The 26,068-nt window shown below is 43.3% G+C and overlaps 1 protein-coding gene across 4 annotated transcripts in view; it reads right to left on the bottom strand.

Annotated features, from left to right (window-relative positions):
• The window catches only part of TMEM268 (transmembrane protein 268), a 46,660-nt gene extending 29,112 nt beyond the window's left edge, over nucleotides 1–17,548 (bottom strand). For 3 of the 4 annotated variants that reach the window (XM_075834200.1, XM_075834201.1, XM_075834203.1), the window contains exons 1-5: nucleotides 17,484–17,548; nucleotides 16,431–16,612; nucleotides 12,229–12,392; nucleotides 2,535–2,679; nucleotides 1,423–1,520 (exon numbers count right to left, since the gene is read on the bottom strand). In XM_075834200.1, coding sequence (XP_075690315.1) covers nucleotides 1,423–1,520; nucleotides 2,535–2,604 — 168 coding nt within the window. In that variant the 5' untranslated portion in view covers nucleotides 2,605–2,679; nucleotides 12,229–12,392; nucleotides 16,431–16,612; nucleotides 17,484–17,548. The remainder of the gene's footprint in view (nucleotides 1–1,422; nucleotides 1,521–2,534; nucleotides 2,680–12,228; nucleotides 12,393–16,430; nucleotides 16,613–17,483) is intronic. The other variant, XM_075834202.1, reaches the window with a different exon arrangement.
• Between the last annotated feature and the right edge of the window lie 8,520 nt (nucleotides 17,549–26,068).

The raw sequence follows: 26,068 nt of genomic DNA, 5'->3' as shown, positions 1-26,068 counted from the left end.
GTCTTACATCACCAATTACAATGCCAAGAGTTGGATGGAGTGGTGTAAAGCAGCCGACACTGGACTCTGGAGCAGTGGAAATGTGTTCTGCGGAGTGAGGAATCACGCTTCTCTATCTGCCAGTCTGATGGATGAGTCTTGGTTTGGCGAACGCCAGGAGAACGTTCCCTGCCTGACTGCATTGTGTGAACTGTAAAGTTTGGTGGAAAAGGGATAATGCTATGGGGTTGTTTTCTATGGGTTGGCCTAGGCCCCTTGGTATGATGTAGCATTAAGATTTCCCCTTTACTAAAACTAACACTTTGGACAATTGTAGCTTTAAACTTTGGGGAAGGCACTTTTCTGTTCCAGCATGACTGTCCCCCAGAGCACAAAGCAAGGTCAATAAAGGCATGCTTGGGCGAGTTTGGTATGGAAGAAAATGACTGGCCCCCACAAAGCCCTGACCTCAACCCGATTGAACACCTTTGGGATGAACTAGAACAGAGATTGTGAGCCAGGCCCTCTCCTCCAACATCAGCGTCTGACCTTGCAAATGCTCCTATGGAGGAATGAGACAAATTTCCAGACACTCCAAAATCTTGTAGAAAGTCTTCCCAGAAAAGCAGAAGCTGTTTCAGCTGCAGAGGAAGGGACCAACTCGATATTATGCCTTTGGATTTAAAATGGGATGTCATAAAAGCTCCTATGGTTGTTATTGTGTAGCCCCCCCCCCCCCTACGTGTCGCCAAAACTGCTCTGACCTGTCAAGCCATGAACTCCACAAGACTTCTGATGGTGTCCTGTGGTATCTGGCACCAAGACGTTAGCATCAAATCCTTTAAGTCCTGTAAGTTGTGAGGAGGGGCCTATATGAATCAGACTTGTTTTTGCAGCACATCCCACAGATGCTCGATCGGATTGAGATCTGGGGAATTTGGACACCAAGTCAATACAATAAACTATTTATCATGATCCTCAAACCATTTATGAACAATTTTAGCAGTGTGGCAGGGCACATTATCCATTGAAAGAGGCCACTGTCATTAGGGAATACCGTTTCTATAAAGGGATGTACTCTGTCTGTAACAATGTTTAGGTAGGTGGTAAGTGTCAAAGTGACATCCAAATGAATGCCAGGACCCAAGATTTCCCAGAAGAGTATTGCGCAGAGCATCACACTGCCTCTACAGCTGGCCTTCTTCCCAGACAGACACTCTTTAAACATTCTTTAGAATGAAGGGCCAAGAAGATCCTCTGTTGTGTGTCCAGTTGCAATGTTATATTTTGAATCTTGTGTGCAATGCAGATGCTTGGAGACATAGCAAGCTGCAAAGAAACATCAAGCCCTGAGTTGTGACTAGTGAACATGTAATCATCCTAATTATTATCCCAGTATTGTAAATTGCATGTCACATAATAAATGACCAGTCTCTCAAATACCTGGATACCACAATCCTGGAGCCTCTGGAGGCATTGTTCAGCTTGCTCAGCTCTTGATGTATAGGGCAGAACTGTCAACAGTCTTCCATTGTAAAGACCTGCAAAATACAAAGTTTAAAAAAAAAAAAAAAGTGACCTGAATCAAATCTCGAAATAGGTTAATTGACCATTACAACATACAATATGTAAATGTAAATTATGCAGATTTTACAAACGTTAAATACATCATAAATGGCAACAAATCATGAAGGAATTCCAGAATTACATTTATGGAAGTTGATCTTAGGCTTTGTTCACAACAGAGTATTCTCCAACATATGCCACTATACAGTGCATACGTCGACTATCGGCCACAATAATAAAAAAAAATTATAGAACTTTTTTTTGCAGTGGCGCACTGTAGCAGCAGTATGCCAGCCTACAGATCCTAAAAAGACACTCTTCTGGGCTTTGTCGGGAGAATGGGTACCTGTGGCTACGTTAAGCATATGCAAACAGAGCCTAACAAGTTTTGTTAACTAACGATCTAAAAGTACATCAAAAGGTTTGGCCACTTTCTAAAACATACCTGTAATTTGGCTTAATATGTCACATATTGGACAAGTGTAGCAGATCTTAAGAAGATATGTTATGAGTAATCTAATAATTTCATTTTAAGCAGCCATACAATAGGTATGTTTTAGAAAGGGGCCAACTCTGTTAGGGTCACATTACGTGTGGAATGTACGTCATAGGTATACAGTAGGATTTGCTGACGTATGCCACTGAATAGGCATACAAGTATTCACAAACACAAAGTCTGCCGCATGTATTAAACAGACTTCCACTTGTGTGGAGGACTTGGCTACATAGCCTTGAAGGAGAGGGGTTACCTAGGGAGTTAATTATAACATGGCTGGTGGGGAGGATGCTAGAACTGAAAATAATGGTTTAGTAAGGCCTCCAGCCAACCAGTTTAATTCTCTGTGACTGGTGGCATCAATGGCTGACTAAAGCTGAAATGTATTTTGTTGTAAGTATTGATTTTCTTACTATACCAGTCGTCAGTTAGGTTATGAAGAACGACACTGAGCAACGATTCTGTCATCGTATACACTTATCACATCTCTCACCTGAATGTAAAGTGACCAGTGGCTCTGGGTTGTCAATTCTAGGACCTTCGCCCCCATCAATACCAGTCATCCTACCATTAATGGTGGCCAAAAAGGCGACTGTTGGTCTCAGTAGAAATGAAGTCCGAGGGTCATTCCTGCTTTCCTGGGGAAGCGGTCATTGTACATAGGTCACACATTAGCATTTCCATCAGAAATATTTATTGCTGCAGTCATTGACAATTCATCAGTAAGATGCCGTCCTCTTCTTAAAATTTTGGCTTAGGAAACAACATGGCGACTGAGGAAACAACATGGCGACTTACACTACCAAGAAGAAATAATAAAGCTAAAACCTCCTACTCCTAGAACCAGAAAGCTTAGGTGAGGACTACATACATGCCTAGTGGAAGCGAAGGACACGGCCTATCATTGACCATGGTTAGCGTTGGCTTATTGTAACCTTTGAATAGACAACCTGTCCCTTGATTCTTCAGGTTAATACCGTGAATAGGTCATTTTACTCGAGGCCTAATAAAACTGCCATTACAAAAGCCAATATAGCAGAATTTCCCCTACTTTTGAGGGATCTGTCCGCCTCAACTCTTCAAATCTGAAGACGCTACCTAGTGACTACTTGACCTGGGTATTGACCACTACTAATTTTTACATAAATCTCCACCAATAAATGTGCCGATAAAGACACCCCACTGGGAAGCCATGGAAACATATGAACAAGTTGGATTATAAAATGAACTGTAAACATCACTGCCATGTAATAACCATGGTCCCAAAGATCATTACTCTCCAGGGCCCCGTTGTATAGAGCTGTAATACAGAACCAACAGGGACTTTTACTGTTCCTCTGTATGCCTCCAATTTCATAAAGCAGCACATGGAGGTTTTTATTCCCAATTTAAATGGAATAATCGTGGAATGCTACATTGAATTACTACGTTTGCCATGTGCACAAGGCTAAGTGCTATAGTTCTGACGGTTACTCTACCACCAACTTCTAGAACCCCACCTGCCAAGACATACGAGATTCCCAAAGCCCTATATCAATTCAGGGTGGGTGATAAAACTGCTCCTGCTACGCATCTAGACCAATGACAAGTCCCATCTCTACCTCCTCTCTTTCTTCTGCTCAGTCCCTTCTCCACCTTACAAACTTAAAAGGTGCTCCCTACCACCAAATCCTAGTGTGCGAAGGTAGCAAATTTTTTTTATAGATTTGACTTTACAGCATAGATAGTTTAGATTTCTACAAGTAGAATTCACTAAAGCATGTCATACAGAGGGCGACAAAATCATCTCGGGACAAAAGGAAAGTTAACACAAATTATATTTAGATAGATTGATATATAAAAAGCAGCACCACCCCGAATAGAGTAGGGTGCAAGTCCTCACCAGAGACACGACCAGTGTAGTGAATCTTGAGAAGAAAAAAATCCACATGAGGCAGCACTCCGATATCAGTGAAAAAAATGAGGATCTGTTTGTTCACCAAACGCAACGTTTCAGCCTTGCTCAATGGGGCCCTTCTCTCTTATCACCTCCCACACAGCCAGAGTCCTCAAGATCAGCACTCGGGGACTACATTTTAGGAATTGAAAGCACTGGACCTGCTCTGTTATTTTAGTGTTGTAAAGGAAAAAATACAGACCGTGTCTGGGGTATCTCAGAAATAGGTTTTGACAACCCTACAAGAAATCCTTTAAAACAGAAGCAAGTGCAAGTTACGAAAGTGAGAATACAGAGAAAAAGGGGTTAAATGCAAAGCACTATCTGTGGAATTACTGGAGCCGATACAACAGTGGCCTACAACCTGCGCTTCTCCAATGGTCATGATAATATAAGTCCCAGCTGAATTCTGGGAGTTGTAGTTTCACATCAGCTGGGGAGCTTAAAGTTGGAGGGCACTTCTCAATGAGATCAAGTAGGGGAAAACTTAAGTCTGCCATGAAATAGAAGCTTGAACAACAACCTGCACTTACATCTAACCTTCTGCGGGTTCGTCCAACTCAAAATAAGGATGTGACTCTGCAGCAGAACTTATTTTCAGAGTGTTTGTAAATAATCACAAGACAGGAAATGCACTATATATATATATATATATATATATATATATATATATATATATATATATATATATATATATATATATATATATATATGTGTGTGTGTGTGTGTGTGTGTGTGTGTGTATACAGTGGAGGAAATAAGTATTTGATCCCTTGCTGATTTTGTAAGTTTGCCCACTGTCAAAAGACATGAACAGTCTAGAATTTTTAGGCTAGGTTAATTTTACCAGTGAGAGATAGATTATATAAAAAAAAATAAAGAAAATCACATTGTCAAAATTATATATATTTATTTGCATTGTGCACAGAGAAATAAGTATTTGATCCCCTACCAACCATTAAGAGTTCAGCCTCGGTCCGATATTCATCAAATGGGTAAAAATCTTGTATAAGGATCCGAGGGCACAAATTTTGATTAATGGTATAATGTCCCCTTATTTTCACCTCCGTAGAGGTACCAGGCAGGGGTGCCCTCTCTCCCCGCTTTTGTTTGCAATAGCTATTGAGCCTTTAGCGATACGTGTAAGAACGCACTCAGAATATAGGGGAATAGTGGTGGGAGCACGAGAGGAGAGGATTAGTTTGTACGCCGATGATGTGATATTGTATATGTCATACCCGAGAGACAACTTGGGGCTAGCTATTGAAATCCTGAACCAATTCGGTAGATTTTCTGGCCTACATGTTAATTGGAACAAATCATTTTTCATGCCCTTGAAGGAAGTGGGGTGGGCGGAAGCTGAGCACGGCCTGCAGGTAGTGTCGTCCTTTAAATATCTGGGTATTATCATAAACAGAGATCATAGGTATGACCGAATCACCAACATACTGCCTCTGTTAGACTATATCAGGCTCAAATTCAAGGTGTGGGGGGCACTTCCACTGGCAGTGACGGGTCGTGTAAATTTAATTAAAATGGTTATTCTCCCAAAATGTCTGTATGTTCTGGAGCACGCAGCCATACCGGTATATAAGGCCTTTTTTAAAACCCTACATGCATTATTCCCGGCTTTTATATGGGGATCCAATAGATCCAAACTTAGTTTGGCTACTCTGCAGAGACCCAAACAGGAGGGGGGATTGGCACTACCGGATTTGTTTATGTACTATCTAGCTGGGCAGTTGAGATATTTACAGCTATGGACTGGGTCGGACCCGTTACCAATGAGGGAACAGCACCTCGCTGCATATTTGCATCTAGTGCACCTTTGGCCAGTGATAGAAAGCTCCCCGGGAACTTATAAAAGAATGCTCCCAATCCACAAGGCGGCCGTGCAGGCATGGACGGTGGCCAAACAAATTTATGCATATACGGATGTACAAGTGGACATGCCATTATGGGATAACCCCCTTCTTTCACATCTAATGGAGGGGCAGGCCCCCTCATTTTGGGATGGATTTGAGGTACATAGAATTGGGGATGTGTATAAGGATAATGTCCTTAAATCCTTTGCGCAAATGCAAGAGGACTTCCAAATTCCTAGGGAAAGTTTTTACAGATATCTGCAGCTGCGACATGCTCTCGCAAGTCAATACCCTAGGTCAGATCAAGAATTCTCACGATTCCCTTTGATTGGAGTTTTTAAATCGCAGGGCCCCCGGGGGCTGATCTCTGCGGTCTACACGGCCCTTATACATGCTAAACTGGCCAATGTCAAATTACCGGTAAAAGATAAATGGGAGAGCCTGATACCTGATCTGACAGAGGAGGAATGGGAGGATATACTTTCATCTCCTGTGTCTGTGTCACCGGCGGCAAATAACAAAATGATCCAATTAGCTATAGTTCATCAGAGTTATCTCACGCCGGTGAGATTGCATAGAATGGGCAGATATCCTAGCACTGAATGTCACAGGTGCCGTTTTCCCAGATCTGATTTCTGGCACATGATTTGGGATTGTCCAGTGGTGGCCTCCTTTTGGGGGGAGGTGTTGAAAGTGGTTGAGGAAGTGGTGAAGCAGCCGATCCCCTTTTCACCTAAGATCTGTCTATTTGGGGTGCTCCCTGAAGATCAATGGCCATTTCACATGCGTATTTTATTGCGCGAAGTGTTGTTTATGGCAAGGAAGACCATCGCACTTCGGTGGATGGATCAGAGACCTCCTAGGGTGATGAAATGGAAATCGCTGATCAATTCCATTATACCATATGAGCGAGTATTATATAAGAAAAGAGGGTGTGTTGGTAAATTTTATAAAATATGGCAGATTTGGTGTGATTCATCATGTACCCTGTATACTCCGAACAGATTTACAGACATGAGGGACCAGTTGATGCAGCATTGAGGAGGACGAGTGTTGCATGACTGGTTACTTATAAGATCTCTATATTTATATGGAACAAATCAAACTGGCCTGGGAAAGTATTTTGCCCGTTGGGATGTTAGTGTGTTGTCTCTGAGGGCTAACTATGTGATCTATTGAGTTATGACATGTTAAAAACCACCATAGCTACTATGCATCTGTGTTAAATGTGTATGAATACATAAATGTGTTTATTTCCTGTCATGTACTATGGACGTTTGTATTGTACAATTCTTTCAATAAAACGAGTTTAAAAAAAAAAAAGAGTTCAGCCTCCTCCAGACCAGTTACACGCTCCAAATCAACTTGGTGCCTGCATTAAAGACAGTTGTCTTACATGGTCACCCGTATAAAAGACTCCTGTCCACAGACTCAATTAATCAGTCTGACTCTAACCTCTACAACACGGGCAAGACCAAAGAGCTTTCTAAGGATGTCAGGGACAAGATCATAGACCTGCACAAGGCTGGAATGGGCTACAAAACCATAAGTAAGACGCTGGGTGAGAAGGAGACAACTGTTGGTGCAATAGTAAGAAAATGGAAGACATACAAAATGACTGTCAATCGACATCGATCTGGGGCTCCATGCAAAATCTCACCTCGTGGGGTATCCTTGAACCTGAGGAAGGTGAGAGCTCAGCTGAAAACTACACGGGGGCAACTTGTTAATGATGTAAAGGCAGCTGGGGCCACAGTCACCAAGAAAACCATTGGTAACACATTACGCCGTAATGGATTAAAATCCTGCAGTGCCCGCAAGGTCCCCCTGCTCAAGAAGGCACATGTACAGGCCCGTCTGAAGTTTGCAAATGAACATCTGGATGATTCTGAGAGTGATTGGGAGAAGGTGCGGTGGTCAGATGAGACTAAAATTGAGCTCCTTGGCATTAACTCAACTCGCCGTGTTTGGAGGAAGAGAAATGCTGCCTATGACCCAAAGAACACCGTCCCCACTGTCAAGCATGGAGGTGGAAACATTATTTTTTGGTGGTGTTTCTCTGCTAAGGGCACAGGACTACTTCACCGCATCAATGGGAGAATGGATGGAGCCATGTACCGTCAAATCCTGAGTGACAACCCTCATTCCCTCCAAAAGGACATAAAAATGGCTCGTGGCTGGGTCTTCCAGCACGACAATGACCCGAAACATACAGCCAAGGCAACAAAGGAGTGGCTCAAAAAGAAGCACACTAAGGTCATGGAGTGGCCTAGCCAGTCTCCAGACCTTAATCCCATCGAAAACTTATGGAAGGAGCTGAAGATCCGAGTTGCCAAGCGACAGCCTCGAAATCTTAATGATTTACAGATGATCTGCAAAGAGGAGTGGGCCAAAATTCCATCTAACATGTGTGCAAACCTCATCATCAACTACAAAAAAACGTCTGACTGCTGTGCTTGCCAACAAGGGTTTTGCCACCAAGTATTAAGTCTTGTTTGCCAAAGGGATCAAATACTTATTTCTCTGTGCACAATGCAAATAAATATATAATTTTGACAATGTGATTTTCAGTTTTTTTTTTCATATAATCTATCTCTCACTGGTAAAATTAACCTAGCCTAAAAATTCTAGACTGTTCATGACTTTGACAGTGGGCAAACTTACAAAATCAGCAAGGGATCAAATACTTATTTCCTTCACTGTATATACACACACATACATATATATATATATATATATATATATATATATATATATATATATATATTCACACACACACATGGTGCAAATATTTATTTATGCAGGAGTCTTCCTGCTTTTACTTTCTATAATAATCATGCCAGTACTGAAGCCTTGTACGTCTCCACCCTTTCTGTAACCCCTTGTTGCCCGCACAGTCACTGCTGTTATCACAAGGTGGTAGGATGCCAGACGCTCCCAACAGAAAGACACATAACGGTATATTCTGGATCACTTGGCAGCTCCTCATTCTGCAAAGGGTTCTGGGTAAAAACACGAGTGAAATAAAGTGCTGAAATTGCTAGTAAATTCTGCTGACAATTTGTCATCATCATTTATGCCGGTAATCCAACACCGGCTGTTCTAACAAAATTAAAATAGTGTGGTAGTGCTGGGGTATATTTATAGTCATACTACCAACTTGCAGATTTGTTTACTCTATAATATATTTTACGATCTATATCTTTGTATTTTATAAATCGCCCTTTTATTTCACTTTTTACCTGCCTTTTATGTCCCTTTCAGGGCAAATATTAGAAACATTACATTTTTACATACATTTTCTTACAGGCAGTAGGTCTCAGAGTTTTACAAACTCACAGCTAGCATTAAAAAATAAAATATAATGAATAAAAAAAAAATATTTGAGACGTCATAATTCTGGCTGACGTACATGTACATCAGGTCTGGCGGAGAACTTTAATACCAGAAAATTATTATAAAATGGGTTAGAGTTGTATATAACTCTCTACTACCATAGTTCGTGGATTAACCTACTTAAAAACAGTCTTATCCAGTAACAAGGGCTTTTGCCGTCATATACGTTAAACGTAAGCAAAAAATAAAAGGACACGTGAATAGGGCATAAAAAAAACTTTTCATGCTGCTTCCCGACTTCAAACAAGCATTGCAGCCCGAATATTGCACCTAGAAAATTTAGTCTGCTATTATTTGAGAAGATTCTGGGCCGATAGCAAGATCTAAGCTCTGGCCCCGGCAAGCATTTAAAACGATGATGTATTACATACGTCCATGGCAGTGAAAGTTAATGCGCACTCAGTATAAAGAGCTGTTTATTTCAGTACTGGATAAAGAGCCTCCTATCTGTTCTAGAGATAAGCTCTGTGGAATTGACTCGCACACATAAGAGCAGTTATAATGTTATTACACACGACTATGCTATTAGTTCTGGTCACGAATTTATAAACAAGTCCTTGTCATGCACATTATTTGTCAGATATATTCCAAAGACCCTTCTTTATAAGACCCTCGAATTCCTCTGCAATACACGATAACCCTGTTATATACGCTGCATGCCATCTTATCCTAATGTAGTACTAAACATTGGAGGAAAGGTGTAAAATATTACAGAGCTGAATATTGAAATAAACAGACAAGCTGATCGGGGATCAATTTTAAATCCACACCCGCTCCCTGTTTTTTTTGTAGAGGGGAGGGGGTAGTTACTCACATCTTACTCGCTACAGAGACACCACCTTCCTCCATCTTGGATACATGGTATCCCAGCTCTGTTTATACCACCAGATGTATACTGTAACCTACCCAGGGGCGTAACTAGGAAATACTGGGCCCCATAGCAAACTTTTGACTGGGGCCCCCCCCCCCCTAGGTGCCACATGCAGCCCCCCTTACAGATAGTGCCCCCTGTAGATACTACCCCCTGTAGATTGTGCCATACAGCCCCCCTGTAGACAGTGCTATACTGCCCCGTATGTAGACAGTGTCACACCCCACTTGTAGTAAGCACCCCCACCTCCCCCTTGTAGATTGTGGCATACAGCCCCCCCTGTAGAAATTGCATAAAAAACCCCCACCCTTAGTAGCTCTAGATAGCGCCATGCACAGACCCCTGTAGATTCTGCCGCACACAGACCCCCAAGTAGATCGTGGCACACAGATCCCCCCTTGTATATAGTACCACACAGCCCCTCCCGTATAGTGCCATACAGAACCTTCTTGTATATACTGCAACAGAGCCCCTCTTGTATATAGTGCCACACAACCCCCCTTGTAAATAGTGACACATAGCCCCCCTCTCTTGTAGATAGTGCCACACATAGACCCCCTGTAGATAGCGCCATACACAGACCCCGTCATCACGCCAGACTGCGCAGGGAGTCTTCCCAGTGCCTTATAGGCTGCAGGCCTAACATGGCCTGCAGCCTATAGTATTCATTTGTATCTGCGTCCTGAGGACACAGATACAAGTGAATGTGGCTGTCGCTAGGACTGGGGCCCCCTCCGGTGCTATTGACACCACCGGGCATGAGGGGGCCTGTGCTGCCCGGCCCTTAAATGTTAGGGGCCAGGCATCGCAGGCGCCGTAGTGGCGTCGCTACCGCTATAGCAGCCATAGCGGCATGGGGGGGCCATGTAGGCGCTACGGCTGCTACATCGGTAGTTACACCATTGAGCCTAAACATAGACTCCTATTGTGCAGACATATGCCAAAAGTACATCCTGTTGGCATACGTTTTCTAGAAACCGTGCCACTCTTGTCAATAAACTGTGTCTGGTATTGCAGCTCAGCTCCATTCAACAAATGTTGATAGAGTACAAGGAAAGAGTAGCGATGTGTCTCGAGACAAATGCCACACAAGCCCATTGTTTTACACATGTAATAGAAGTCAATGGCAGACAGATTAAAAACATACAGGTACACATTAGACTCAGTTCACATCACGTTTTTTGCCTATTTTTTAAATATACGTTGGGAGAAAACTCCTGAAGTATAGGCTGTGAAAAATGCCGAACAGTAGCATCCATCACCAAAGACTTTAATGCTATCCGCTAAATGCATACGTCATGAAATGGGGTCACGATTGCATGTGACGTATCCGTTATACGAATACCATTAAAGTCTATGGGTGACGGATGGCAATATTAGGTATTCAGTTTAATGTATTCGTCACCCATAGACTATAATGGTATTCGTATAACGGATACGTCACAAGCAATCGTGACCCCAGTTCACATTAAAAATTTGCCTGTGACGTATGTCATACAGTACCCATAGGCTCCCATGAAAACAAATGTAATATAGTTTTATGACATATACCAACTTTACGGAGGATAAAAGTATACACTTTTGGCCTCATCGGACCAATGGAACCCTATGGACACATTTAGCCTGTACTGTCGCTAATCAGACAACAGAAACGTGCTGTTAATGAGGCCTTAGTCTACATTTGCACAATATTTTTTTGATTTCTTCTCAAGGGAAGGGGAGGGACACTGGCTTAAAAGGTGCCCATATACATTAGAACCCGGACAAACCCGCCAATAATCTAATGTGTAAGGGTGCCACCTATCACTCCCCCAATGGCATAAGGCAAGGGAAACAAGGATCGGGATTCTTTGTTCCCACAGGAGATAAGCCACTGCCAGAGAAGCTTATTTCCCTCTCCCCATTGAAATAAACATGCACGCTCAGCTGAACTGAGCGCTCATGTTTATGGGGGAGTCGGGAGAGATAAAATCGGCCGATCGTATTTAAGGTGTACCTTAACTCCTTATATACATCTTTACACATTTAAACATTTAATGAATCTGCCTCATGACATTCTTTCCATATAATAAATTAGTCTTGTTGGTTTAAAAAAAAAATTTAAAAAAAATGCTCCTACCTAAAAGTAGTCTGCTCCCGATCTCTCTCTTCATGGTTCTCCTAGTTGCAATACATATTCAGTGCGGCTTTCACTGACTTTCTGCTAACTTCTACTGTGCTGTCTTCCTGGTTCAGATTCCTTCGTCTTCTCACACCGCACTGTGTCTCCTCCTTCCTGTCTCGCTGCGAAGTGTTAATTGAATCATAGTTACATGTTAAAATGTACAAATATGTAAAAAACAACAAGGATTATTGTCTGAGGTCCATAGAGAATTTTTTTTTATTTAACCGCTATCTTTGGCTTCCATCTGTCTTGGATGATCATTTTATCAACGGATCGCACATTGGAAAGAATTAATTTTTTTAGAATCCTTCTGCCGGAAAAGTATTCAAAAGATTCAAGGGTCAATGAGTATTTTACCAATGTAAAGTGCAATGCATTGTGAGAGACAATTGAAGGCCAGGAAGTATGGTCACTAAAAACCTAGAATTTCATTAGTAAAACTAGTCAAAGTATCTAAATTCTGCTACAAGCAACATTTTATTGCAGCAACTTTGCAAATTTGGGATTACTATGCAGATTACAGTTCTCGGATGTGCACTTAATGCCACCCCAAAGCTTTGGTGGCCAACCAACGCAGATCTGGTAGCTGTATGAAGCCGGCCACTCATCCCCATGGGGGTTAAGTGCATATAGATCTGTCAATTTTACAAAGCAAACCAGTAATCGGTGGTGGCTATACAATGCAAACACTATTTAATTTGGCTGTACAATGAAAAAACACAAAGTTTTAGTCGAGTATAAAATGAAAGCCCTGAATCTCTTATTTTAGAAATTATTTTTTTTTCCTTTTAAACATTGAGTAGAAGAAATTAAAGTGCATACATGAGAAAGCACAGACACCGGCACGCAGGCCAACATAAAGCATCAGTGCAAGAAGTGATAAAGAAACGTCGAGCAACTGAGAAAATGCACAAGAAAACTATCCGGGTACACACCGTCATCTGTAGACATTTTGAGACCCTAGAAGAAAAAACAAGACAGGAAGGAAGTAGAAAAAGGCAGAAAGGAATATAGGAGGGTGAGGAAGCAGAGCAGGAGACCACCATAGAGATTAAGACAAGAGGAATTGAAGTTAAGAAGCAACCATGGTCCTAAACTCTGATGATGACTGAAATCGAATCCAATGGTACCAGGTTTTGATGAATTTAGCATGGGTTCTTCTCATAGATGCAGTAAGATCCTCCATTTTCATGATCACCTGAATTTTACCGAACCACATGGCAATCGACGGAGGATGAGATTGTCTCCACAGCACAGGAATGCAAGCTCTAGCTGCATTCACCAGATGGCGAACCACAGAACGCCTGTACGTAGATAATGGAACGTCACACAGACGGAGCAGGAAGAAAGCTGGTGAACATGGAAGAGCGAAGTCCCTGAATTTTGAGGAAAGACGCCACACTTCTGGTCAAAAGTCAGTAAAATCGTGCCCACATGTTCTCCACATCTCCAACACAGTGGAGAGACCGCAGGTATCATTATGTGCAATCTGGAAGGTACTCTATACCAGCGTGACAAGATCTTAAATCTGTCTTCTTGGAATCTACTAGCCATGGAAGATTTATGCGTCATCGTACACAAACGATCTTTGTGTTCGGCAGTAAAAGTTAGACCTAAGTTCCTCTCCCAACTCACCAAATAGGAAGTGTCGAGAGAATGGATGGAGAAATCAGGAGAACATAAAGTCGAGATAGCGTATGACGTATTGTGCCCGTTCCGGTGCAAAGAAGTTCGAAAGGGGTGTTGTCTCGGGAGTATTACGATGGGTTTGGTAAGGACATGAGGAAATGTCGTAGTTGAGTAACCTGCCAAGATGTAAAGGAGTGCAGGTCTGTCAGAGACGCTAAATTGTGGACTAGACATCCAATTCCCATTTTGCAGGAAATGAGCCACTTGACCGCAACTAATGCTGGAATGGACCCCGGATTGCCCAGAATAGGGAACAATGGGAGAGGGGGGGGCCGGCAAGATTTCTCTCCGGTGGAAGATCCGTGACGCGACCACCAAAGTGGGCCCAAGTCGGGTGTGTGCGTGCCAATAGGGCAATACGAGCTGGTTTCCCCACCCAGAATCTGTGTAGTATTGACAACAGTGTTTGGAAGAAGGGACGAGGAATGTGGATAGGCAGGGCTTGGGAGAGGTACAAAATCCTCGGTAGAACATTCATTTTAAAGATTGAGCACCGACCAAACCAGGTAAAGGTACCCATCATCCAGGATTCCAGATCACACTTTATGCGTGGAAAAAGTGGAAGGTAGTTCACCGCATGAAGGCGAGACGTATCACTGGTAAGTAGGACACCCAAATATTTGAGAGAGTTCCTAGCCCATTTAATGGAGAATGACTCAGTCAAATCCTCCACAAGAGACTGACAGAGAGATATTGAGAGCCTCTGACGTTTGGTAATTAATTTTTAAATTGGACAGTATCGAGTATCTATTCAGCTCCATCAGATTAGGCAAGGAAATCCAGGGTGAAGTAAGAAAAAAGAGCAAATCATCCGGATATGCTGCGACTTTATGGGACCTCTCCCCTAGAGGAACGCCCGCTATATCTTGGTTGGAGTGCACATGACATAAGAAGGGCTCCAGGCATAAAATAAATATTAAGGGGGACAAGGGGCATCCCTGCATTGTACCACTTGAGATAACAAGTGGAGAGGAAAAGTGACCATTGGCCTAACCTGGGACGAGGGGGAGGAATAGAGACTCGATATCTATTGCATCATATGGGTGCCTAATCAGACATACCGCAAGGTTGCTAGCATTAAGTCCCAGTTAACCCTGTCAAAGGCCTTTTCCGCATCCGTGGACAGAAAGAACGTGGGCAGAGCCGAGGCAGTAGCCTGATAAATTAAATTAATAGCCCTTGTGGTATAATCACGAGCTTCCATAAGAAGCATAAAACACACCTGGTCTTTATGGATAACCTTTTGTAAAAGGGGGGGGGGGGTCAGCCAATACGCCAACATTTTTGCAAACAACTTAAGGTCGACGTTTAATAAGGATATGGGGAGGTAATTTTGGGGAAGGGAAGGATCCTTCCCCTCCTTAGGTATCACCGTAATGTAAGTCCAAAGTGTATCTTGGGGGAGGGAGCTCCCCGCAGTAAGTGAATTGAAGGCGTGTAGGAAATGAGAGGAAAGCAGGTCAGAGCAGGCCTTATAATATTGCAAAAGGAGGCCATCCGGTCCCGGCGCCTTCCCCGACGGGGAGTCCTTTAGTGGCCATGACAACTCATCAGGGGAAATAGGAGCCTCCAGGGCAGCAAGCGCCTTCTGGGGGATACGTTTCATCTCAGAGGATTGGAGACAGGACTCAATCCTCTCCAACAAGAAAGGCTTCAGTGATGTCATGGGGAAGACGCAGGCGCCGATTGTGGGAGGTGTGAATATGAGGAATATATGTACGAGAGCGGGTTTTTCTAAGTGCCCGTGCAAGCGTCCTACTCTGTTTATTACTAAATTAATAAAAGTGTAGTCTGCATTTAGCTAGTGAAGCCCTAGCCTTAGAAAGGCATAGCGATCGAACCTGTACTCTCAGCTCCGCCCCGATATCCCGGTCCAGGGAGGCCTTGTGGGACTGATCTAGCGTATGACTTTGGGATAAGAGATCCGACAGATTTGCGCATGGAAAAAAAGCAGCTGAATACATTAGCAGCCAAGTGAATACGATTTTAACAAATCCATTTACATGCTGCAGAATTTTTGCACGCATAAATTGACCTGGGCTGCAGATTTCTAATTCCCCAGCATATCAAATTATGTCACGGATTTGCTGCAGACTTTCTCCTTTGTCTTCAATGGGAAAGTCAAGATCCACAAATATATTGTTGCGCATCATCAGAGCTTTCAACAATCGTAAATAGGGACAACGCGTGCGGCAAGAAAATATTACTGTTAAGCCACGCCTCCAACCCCGCCCAATTCCGGTCCATGCACACCTAGTTCACTCTGTGCACCCAGGTAGTTTTATGCCCAAGAAGTGGCACCCCGAGCATCCTACTTTCATAGTGCCCCCACACAGTATCCTGCCCCCATAGTACGCCCCACACAGTACCCCGCATTCATAGTGCCCCTGCATAGTATTCTACCCTCATAGTGCCCACACACAATATAATGGTCCAATACTGCCTTCTAAAAGTATTAAAATACTCACCCTCCCACGACGAATGGAGAAGATCCCTCTATGGTCTGTGCAGTGCGGGGCTTGGCGTAGGCAGGCATAATGATGTCACTGCATTGCCCCCCCACCCCTGTACCAAGCTGCTCATGGCAGGCATCACAGGGTGTATGGCAGAGCAGAGAGCGGACTGCTTCCTGCTCCTCGAATGTATCTAACTGCATAAAAAAAACCAAAAAAAAACACTTCATATATATATTTTTTTAAATAATTCACCACAATATTTGGCACCGCCGCAATCATAACGACATGTAGAATAAAAAACACAATGTATTTTTTGCATTCCTCCCCCCAAAATTTTTTAGGAAAAGGTCATCAAAGAATTATATGGACCACAAAATTATACCAATAAAAAATAAAAAAAAAAAATCAACCCTTCCTGCAAAAAAACAAAACAAAAAAAACAAGCCCTCAGACGGAAAAATACAATTAAGGATCCCGGAATAAAGCAACATAAAAATGACTTTTCTATAAAACATGTTTGTACTGTGCAAAAGTACTAAAGCCTAAATTTATTTGGCATCGCCGGATTTGTACCAAGCCGTAGAATAACGTTAACTTTTAACTTGATATTCTTACTGCTCGGTACATAGCGGGTCACGCAAAAAAATATCGTGGAATTGCTGGGAGTTTTTTGCATTACCACAAAAAAAAAAAAAAAAAAAAGAATTTAATTTAGAAAAGCGAATAATTACCCCAAAATGGTGGCAATAAAAAAAAAAATACAATTCGTAGCCTTCATACAGCTGCATCCACAGAAGAAAATGAAAGTTATGGCTCGAAAATATTGCGTGGTCCTTAAGGTCCAGAGCAGATTTGGTAGTAGAGGGTTAAGTGAAGCAGAAATTTAATCTAACATTAGACGCAGCCTTTTAATAAATCTAACAATACATTTCTTATAAATATGACCAGTCAGGAAATCATTATCGGACACCTAAAATGCAATGTGTAAATCACAGAATGTTCCCCTGGGCAGTGACACAACGATAAAGCCACTTATCCTCCAGCAAATGCTCCCCAGTGACTCACCACACAGCACTGTGCTCTTTACAGTAATGCGCGCTGACTGACGTCCTCCTCTTCAATGACGGATCTGCAATTAGGAAATATTCGTTCCCAGGAGAAATGGTAATTAAGGGGTATCCCTGTTTTCATCAAATTAATGTTATTTTTTTTATAATTAAAAGTTATTCACTTTTCCTATATATTTTCTGTATTAATTCCTCACGGTTTTTATGATCTCTGCTTGCTGCTATTCAGTAGGAACATTCTTAAGGCTGGGTTCACACGACCTATTTTCAGACGTAAACTAGGCGTATTATGCCTCGTTTTAAGTCTGAAAATAGGGCTACAATACGTCGGCAAACATCTGCCCATTCATTTGAATGGGTTTGCCCAGTGGCGGATTAAGTAGACCATGGGCCCTGGGCTGTTACCCAAACTTGGGCCCCCCTTCCTCACCGCCGCCCTGCCGCAACTATTTTTAACACTACCTTTTTGGGCAAGCATTAACAGTGTTACGATTTGCCTTGTCACACTGTGCAGGGACACAACCTCCTGACAAGAGGAATTGTCTATCAGTCCTGGACTGCAGAAATACTTTTTTGTGAAATACAAGGATTCCTATAATAAACATGTCAGGAGAGGTGACAGATTCTCTATAAATCTAGTGACTCACAGGTGACTACGTCTCAGATTCTAGTAGTTTTTTTCCTCTTTTCGTCTCCATCTGGTCCAGCGCTCATGACGACTTCTCCCGGCCATGACTCATTTCTGCAGAATTTGCCACTCAGACGTCTCCTCACTTTTTTTTTTTTAAACTCGTTTTATTGAAAGAATTGTACAATACAAATGTCCATAGTACATAACAGAAAATCAACACATTTATGTAGTCATACAAATTTTGAACACAGAGGCATAGTGGCTATGATGGTATTTAACATGTCATAACCTAATAGATCACATAGTTAACTCTCAGTAATAACATCCCAGCGGGCAAAATACTTTCCCAGGCCAATTTGAGTTATTTCAGACAAATTATAGAAATCCTATAAGTAACCAATCATGCAACATCCGCCCTCCTCAAGGTTGCAGCAACTGGTCCCTCAGGTCTGTGAATCTATGTGGAGTATACAGGGTACACGATGAATCGCACCAAATCTGCCATATTTTATAAAATGTACCAATACACAATCTTTTCTTATATAATACTCGCTCATATGGAATAATGGAATTGATCAACGATTTCCATTTCGTCACTCTAGGAGGTCTCTGATCCATCCACCGAAGTGCGATGGTTTTCCTTGCCATGAACAATACGTCTTGCAATAGAATACGCATGTGGAATGGCCACTGATCTTCAGGCAGCACCCCAAATAGACAGATCTTGGGTGAAAAGGGGATCGGCTGCTTCACCACTTCCAACACCTCCCCCCAAAAGGAGGCCACCACTGGACAATCCCAGATCATATGCCAGAAATCAGATCTGGGAAAACGGCACCTGTGGCATTCAGTGCTAGGATATCTGCCCATTCTATGTAATCTCACCGGCGTGAGGTAACTCTGATGAACTATAGATAATTGAATCATTTTGTTATTTGCCGCCGGCGATACAGACATAGGAGATGAAAGTACATCCTCCCATTCCTCCCCTGTCAGATCTGGTATCAGGCTCTCCCATTTATCTTTTACCGGTAACTTGACATTGGCCAGTTTAGCTTTTATAAGTGCCATGTAGACAGCCGAGATCAGCCCCCGGGGGCCCTGTGATCTAAAAACACCAATCAATCAGAGGGAATCGTGAGAATTCGTGGTCTGACCTAGGGTATTGACTTGCGAGAGCATGTCGCAGCTGCAGATATCTATAGAAGCTTTTTCTAGGGATTTGGAAGTCCTCTTGCATTTGCGCAAAGGATTTAATGACATTATCCGTATACACATCCCCAATTCTACACACCTCAAAGCCACCCCAGAAAGGGGGGGCCTGCCCCTCCATTATATGTGAAAGAAGGGGATTATCCCATAGTGGCATGTCCACCTGTATATCTGCATATGCATAAATTTGTTTGGCAGCGGTCCATGCCTGCACTGCCACCTTGTGGATTGGGAGCATTTCTTTATAAGTTCCTGGGGAGCTTTCTAGCACCGGCCAAAGGTGTGTTAGATGCAAATATGTAGCGAGGTGCTGTTCCCTCATTGGTAACGGGTCCGGCCCTGTCCATAGCTGTAGATACCTCAACTGCCCAGCTAGATAGTACATAGACAAGTCCGGCAGTGCCATTCCTCCCTCCTGTTTAGGTCTCTGCAGAGAAGCCAAGCTAAGTTTGGATCTGTTGGATCCCCACATAAAAGCCGGGAATAATGCATGTAGGGATTTAAAAAAAGGCCTTATATACTGGTATGGCTGCGTGCTCCAGAACATAGACATTTTGGCAGAATAACCATTTTAATTAAATTTACGCGGCCCGTCACTGCCAGTGGAAGTGCCCCCCACACCTTGAATTTGAGCTTAATATAATTTAACAGAGGCAATATATTGGTAATTCGATCCTGCCTATGGTCTCGGTTTATGATAATACCCAGATATTTAAATGACGACACCACCTGCAGACCGTGCTCAGCATCCGCCCACCCCACTTCCTTCAAAGGCATGAAAAATGATTTGTTCCAATTAACATGTAGGCCAGAAAATCTACCGAATTGGCTCAGGATTTCAATAGCTAGCCCCAAGTTGTCCTTCGGGTATGACATATACAATATCACGTCATCAGCGTACAAACTAATCCTCTCTTTTCGTCCTCCCACCACTATTCCCCGATATTCTGGGTGCGTTCTGACACGTATCGCCAAAGGTTCAATAGCTATTGCAAACAATAGCGGGGAGAGAGGGCACCCCTGCCTAGTACCTCTACGGAGTTGAAAATAAGGGGACATTATACCATTAATCAAAATTTGTGCCCTCGGATCCTTATACAGGATTTTTATCCATTTAATGAAAATTGGGCCAAAACCAAACCTCTGTAATGCTTCAAACAAATATGCCCACTCAACGGAATCGAAGGCCTTTGCCGCATTAAGAGATGCCATTGCCCAGTCCTCCTTCAGTGCCTCTCCTATTTGAGCTAAAATTTGAACCTTGCGTATATTGTCAGATGTGGACCTCCCAGGCATAAAGCCTGCCTGATCCGGATGGATGAGTTGTAATATCACCTTATTCAGTCTATTTGCCAGTACCTTTGCAAGTATCTTGTAGTCTAGATTCAGTAATGAAATAGGACAGTAAGAACTACATTCCCTAGGGTCTTTGTCAGGTTTTAGTAACACTACAATTGTGGCATCATAGAAACTGTCCGGAAGTTTTCCCTCCCCCCGGGCATACGAATACATAGAGCATAATGGGGGAATGAGCTGGTCAGAATAACGAAGATATACCTCCAATGGTACCCCGTCCGGGCCCGATGCCTTAGCCTTCGACATATCCCTCAATGCCTGTGTAACCTCGTCTTCCGTGATATCAAGTTCTAACATATCCCTGCCTGCCACATCTAACTGTGGAAATTTCAATTCCTCCAAGTATGATACACACTCGGACCAATCATACGTAGACTGGGAGGAGTATAAGTCCCTATAGAATTGGGTGAATCGGGCCGCTATACTAGGGGTATCAGTCAACTCACGGCCCTGACTGTCCTTAATCTTTAGTATTGCTGAGCTCTGAGAGCTGTGGTGAATTAAATGAGCCAGCAATTTACTTGATGCATGTTTATTTGATTCCGATGGGTTTTCTATATATTCGCCCTCCAATGTTTCACATTGCTGTGCCAACTGACCCTCTTCCTTTGCCGCTTCCCTTTTTATATAGGAGATTGTAGATCGCAAGCAGCCTCTCAAGTAGGCCTTCAGGGTATCCCATAAAATATTAAGATTATCACACGAGTTATTGGTATCTTGAAAAACCTTTAATTGATCTGGTATGCGATCTTGCGGCCCTATCAGGGTGAGCCAGAATGGATGAATTTTCCAGCTACCAATCCTCACAGGCCCTGGGTGATTAAATCGTGCTACCATCGGAGAGTGGTCTGACACTCCCCTTACTTCATAAGAAATATCCGTTACCATCGGAACCATTAGAGCGTTCCCAAAGATATAATCTATACGGGACAGGGAATTCCTACCGATAGAATGACATGAGTATACCTTTACATTCGGATGTTTGCACCTAAATATATCTATCCAACCCATTTCTTGAAATAGCAAATTCAACTCTGTTGGAGCCACCGGTGCAGCCCCAAAATCCACTTCCCCTCGAAATCTATCACATTTGGGATCCATGACCATGTGGAGGTCCCCCATGCCCAGTACCGTAGCTTGTGGATAAGCGGCAGCAAATGCGGCAGCCTCATGTAAAATCTGTGTATTCGCCGGAGGAGGAACATATAGGCCCAGTAATACAAATGGTATAGTGTCGATGTAAGCATGTATAAACACATATCTACCTTCCTTATCCACTTTAAGTTTGACCGCTTCCCACCTCAGAGATTTGTGGATTAATACAGATACCCCCCGGGAGTAGGACGTATGAAAAGAGTGTGAAGACCATTGGATCCAAGGTCTACGCAATAATCTCGCTTTCTCTGGGATTAAAGGAGTCTCTTGCAGACATATTATAGAGGGATTACATTTACGGATACATGCAAAAATGGCCGCCCTTTTCCTCGGGGTACCCAGCCCCCGTACATTCCAAGACACGATCGGTATAGACGCCATTAGTGGGCCCGGAAACTATGTCTGCCTCGGAGGGAAGATGGATCCCGAATACTGCATAATACCAATATACTTTCCCTAGCGACCTTTCCCCACCTTCTTTGCACTGTATGACTTTTTAGACATTTGCATTCATAAATGAGTATAATTTCGCCTAAATACGGCGTTGAAAACATAAAAGACAGAACTAACATATAAACAGTAAATTGTATCGGCAATGCGAGATGACACATAGGCCATTGCCGAATCATGCCCTCCTCGTGGCACCAAAGAGTAACGGGAAAGGCCCCGTGCTATTAGGCAGTGTTAACGTATCCTTCCCTATCTGCATCTTCAAACACCACATTACATCTTAAGCCCTTTCCATAAATTCGTACAGGAGGACTATAAATCAATCATCAGTTTAAACAATACATCAGTAATATTTAACCGCAATATGCTTCCTGTGCAGATACCAGGATCTCTCCTGCGATTTCTCAACTGAGACCCCTTCTTCACTTCGGCCGGATCACTCCTTCCCATTATAGGCCAAGCTCCGGCAGTCCATCCAAATGAAATGGGGAGGATAAGAATGACCCTTTTCAGGGCCTCCGGATCTATCCGCCCGCCGGATAAATCTTCAAGCTGGGTGTACCGTAACATTGGAATCCCTCCTTAAAGGGAATGTGTTGCCAGAAAAACATGTTTTGTTTTTTTTAATTAAACATTTAGTGTGTGGGTGATTAAACATTGTTCAAATTTTTTTTATTTTTTTCACGAGTCAGGAAATATTATAAATTAATTCTAATTTATAATATTACCCATTTCTGGTCACTAGATGGCGCTCTTCCCAAAATTGCAGCATTGCAAAATTGGGTAAAAAGCCCTCGCTCTAGTGAGCTCTCAGCATCCCCCCCCTCCTTTATCCTGGCTAGTGCCGGGATAAACGAGGGGTTTGAACGGTGTAACCTCCTACACTGTGTGTCGCCATTTTTTGAGCTACACACAGTGTAGTAGGTTTACATACAGTAGTAAACACACACAAACACGAACATACATTGAAATCTCTTACCTGCTCCTGCCGCCGCGGCTCCCTCCGGCCCGTCCGCTCCGTCTGCTGCCGCTGGTCCAAGTGCACAAGTCCGGAAGCCGCGACCGGAAGTAGTAATATTACTGTCCGGCCGCGACTTCCGGTCCACAGGAAAATGGCGCCGGACGGCGCCAATTTCAAATTGGACTGTGTGGGAGCGGCGCATGCGCAGTTCCCACACAGACGCCGTACACACAAGTGAATGGGACGGGAGCCGTTCGCAGTCCCTATGGGACTGTGGCTGCCGTATTCCATGTCTGTATGTGTCGTTAATCGACACATACAGAAATGGAACAAAAAATGGCAGCCCCCATAGGGAAGAAAAAGTGTAAAAATAAGAAAAAGTAAAACACAAACACACAAATAAATATAAACGTTTTTAATAAAGCACTAACATCTTTAACATATAAAAAAATAATTTGTGATGACACTGTTCCTTTAAACACAGGAGACCAACAAGCAAAAAGAAACCTTTTAGCCTGCATCAGGCGCATGAGGAACTCCAGCACCATCTTTAAATTCCAGCACCTTCCATCCTCACCCTCCAAAGGAATCACACGCGGCGGGGCGATCTCTTCCCTCTCACCCAATCGTCGGCCTCCAACGGAGAGTTAAAAAAGATAGAACGGTCGTTATCCACTACCTGCAGCCTTGCAGGATACGCCATAGAATATGGGATATTGAGATCCCTCAGCCGCCTTTTCACCGCCATGAACGTAGCTCTGCGCTTTTGTAGATCAGCCGAGAAATCCGGGAATATGGATATAGCGACGCCATTATACTTAATTCCTTGCAGTCGACGGGCTTGACGTAGGATCATGTCCCTGTTGTTACAATTGAGCAACCGGGCCAGCATCGGCCTCGGAGGGGCCCCCGGTGGAGGTGGTCTTGCCGGCACTCTGTGCGCCCTTTCTACTGCAAAGGCCTGCGAATAAGGTGCATCTGGTAGTATCTCTTTCAACCACTTAGATATGAATTCGCCCGGATCTTGGCCCTCCGACTTCTCAAGCATTCCTATTATCCGGATATTATTCCGGCGCAGCCTATTTTCCAAATCATAATTTTTTCGTTTTAATAACTCCGTCATGGATTCCAGATCCGTAATCGCACGTGGCATGGCCGCCGTCCTGTCTTCCACTCCCGACACTCTATCCTCCACATGCGTCACTCATTCTCTCAAGGCCTGCATATCCTGCCTGATGAGGCCTATATCCAGGGGCGTAGCTAGAGGCTCATGGGCCCCGATGCAAAAATTCTTACTGGGCCCCCCCCCCCCCCCGCAAACTTCTCATGGCCGACGGTCCGCTTTCAGCTGCATCGCTGGGTCTCCTAAGTGACCCAACAATGCAGCACTAGCAGCCGGGGCGTCACTAAGGCTGGGTTCACACACACTATTTACGGACGTAATTCGGGCGTTTTAGCATTGAATTACGTCCGAAAATGCGGCTCAAAAGCGTCGGCAAACATCTGCCCATTCATTTGAATGGGTCTTACGATGTTCTGTGATGATGGTCATTTTTTTTTACGCGCCGCTGTCAAAAGGCGGCGCGTAAAAAAGTGCCTGTCACTTCTTCAGACGTAAATGGAGCCGTTTTCCATGGACTCCATGGAAAACCAGCTTCAATTACTTCCGTAATGGACGCAGCGAAAGACGCCTGCACATGCCATTACGGCTGAAATTACGGTGCTGTTTTCTCCTGAAAACAGCTCCGTAATCTCAGCCGTAACGGACGCTGCCGTGTGAACATACCCTCAGGGCTTAAAATGTCAGGGAAATAGCCCCAATACATATGTGTCCGCCCAAAAAAAAAAGTGTGCATAGGAGACAGCATAGCATATCTATAGCACTACGACCCTATAAACTATGGATAGGATTAGATACAGTGGCTCAGCAGACAGTATCACACATGATAGGATTAGATACAGTGGCTCAGAAGGCAGTATCACACATGATAGGATTAGATACACAGCTCAGCAGACAGTATCACACATGATAGGATTAGATACAGTGGCCCAGCAGACAGTATCACACATGATAGGATTAGATACAGTGGCTCAGAAGGAAGTATCACACATGATAGGATTAGATACAGTGGCTCAGCAGACAGTACCACACATGATAGGATTAGATACAGTGGCTCAGCAGACAGTACCATACATGATAGGATTAGATACAGTGGCTCAGCAGACAGTACCACACATGATAGGATTAGATACAGTGGCTCAGCAGACAGTACCACACATGATAGGATTAGATACAGTGGCTCAGCAGACAGTACCACACATGATAGGATTAGATACAGTGGCTCAGCAGACAGTACCACACATGATAGGATTAGATACAGTGGCTCAGCAGACAGTATCACACATGATAGGATTAGATACAGTGGCTCAGCAGACAGTACCACACATGATAGGATTAGATAGTGGCTCAGCAGACAGTATCACACATGATCGGATTAGATATAGGGCCCAGTAGACAGTATCATACATGATTGGATTAGATACACAGCTCAGCAGACTGTATCACACATGATAGGATCAGATACAGGGCTCAGCTCGCTGACATTGCGGCTCCAGCTCTGGACCCAGGATAGGTAAGAATAATAATTTTGCTTCTTTATGTGTTACTGATTATTTTTGTGTTTTTTTTACAGGTTCGGTTGTTGGACTTCGGATACGAGGACTTCAATGACGGCGTTTTTTTTATTCTCAATAAAATGGTTAATGAGGGTTGTGTTTTTTTATTTCAATAAAATATTTTTTCTATGTGCTTGTATCT

Source organism: Rhinoderma darwinii, chromosome 8 (genome assembly GCF_050947455.1).
Source record: "Rhinoderma darwinii isolate aRhiDar2 chromosome 8, aRhiDar2.hap1, whole genome shotgun sequence".
Taxonomy (NCBI): Eukaryota; Metazoa; Chordata; class Amphibia; order Anura; family Rhinodermatidae; genus Rhinoderma; species Rhinoderma darwinii.
The sequence above is the reverse complement of the archived record's forward strand: the minus strand, read 5'-3'. Positions and strand labels throughout refer to the sequence as shown.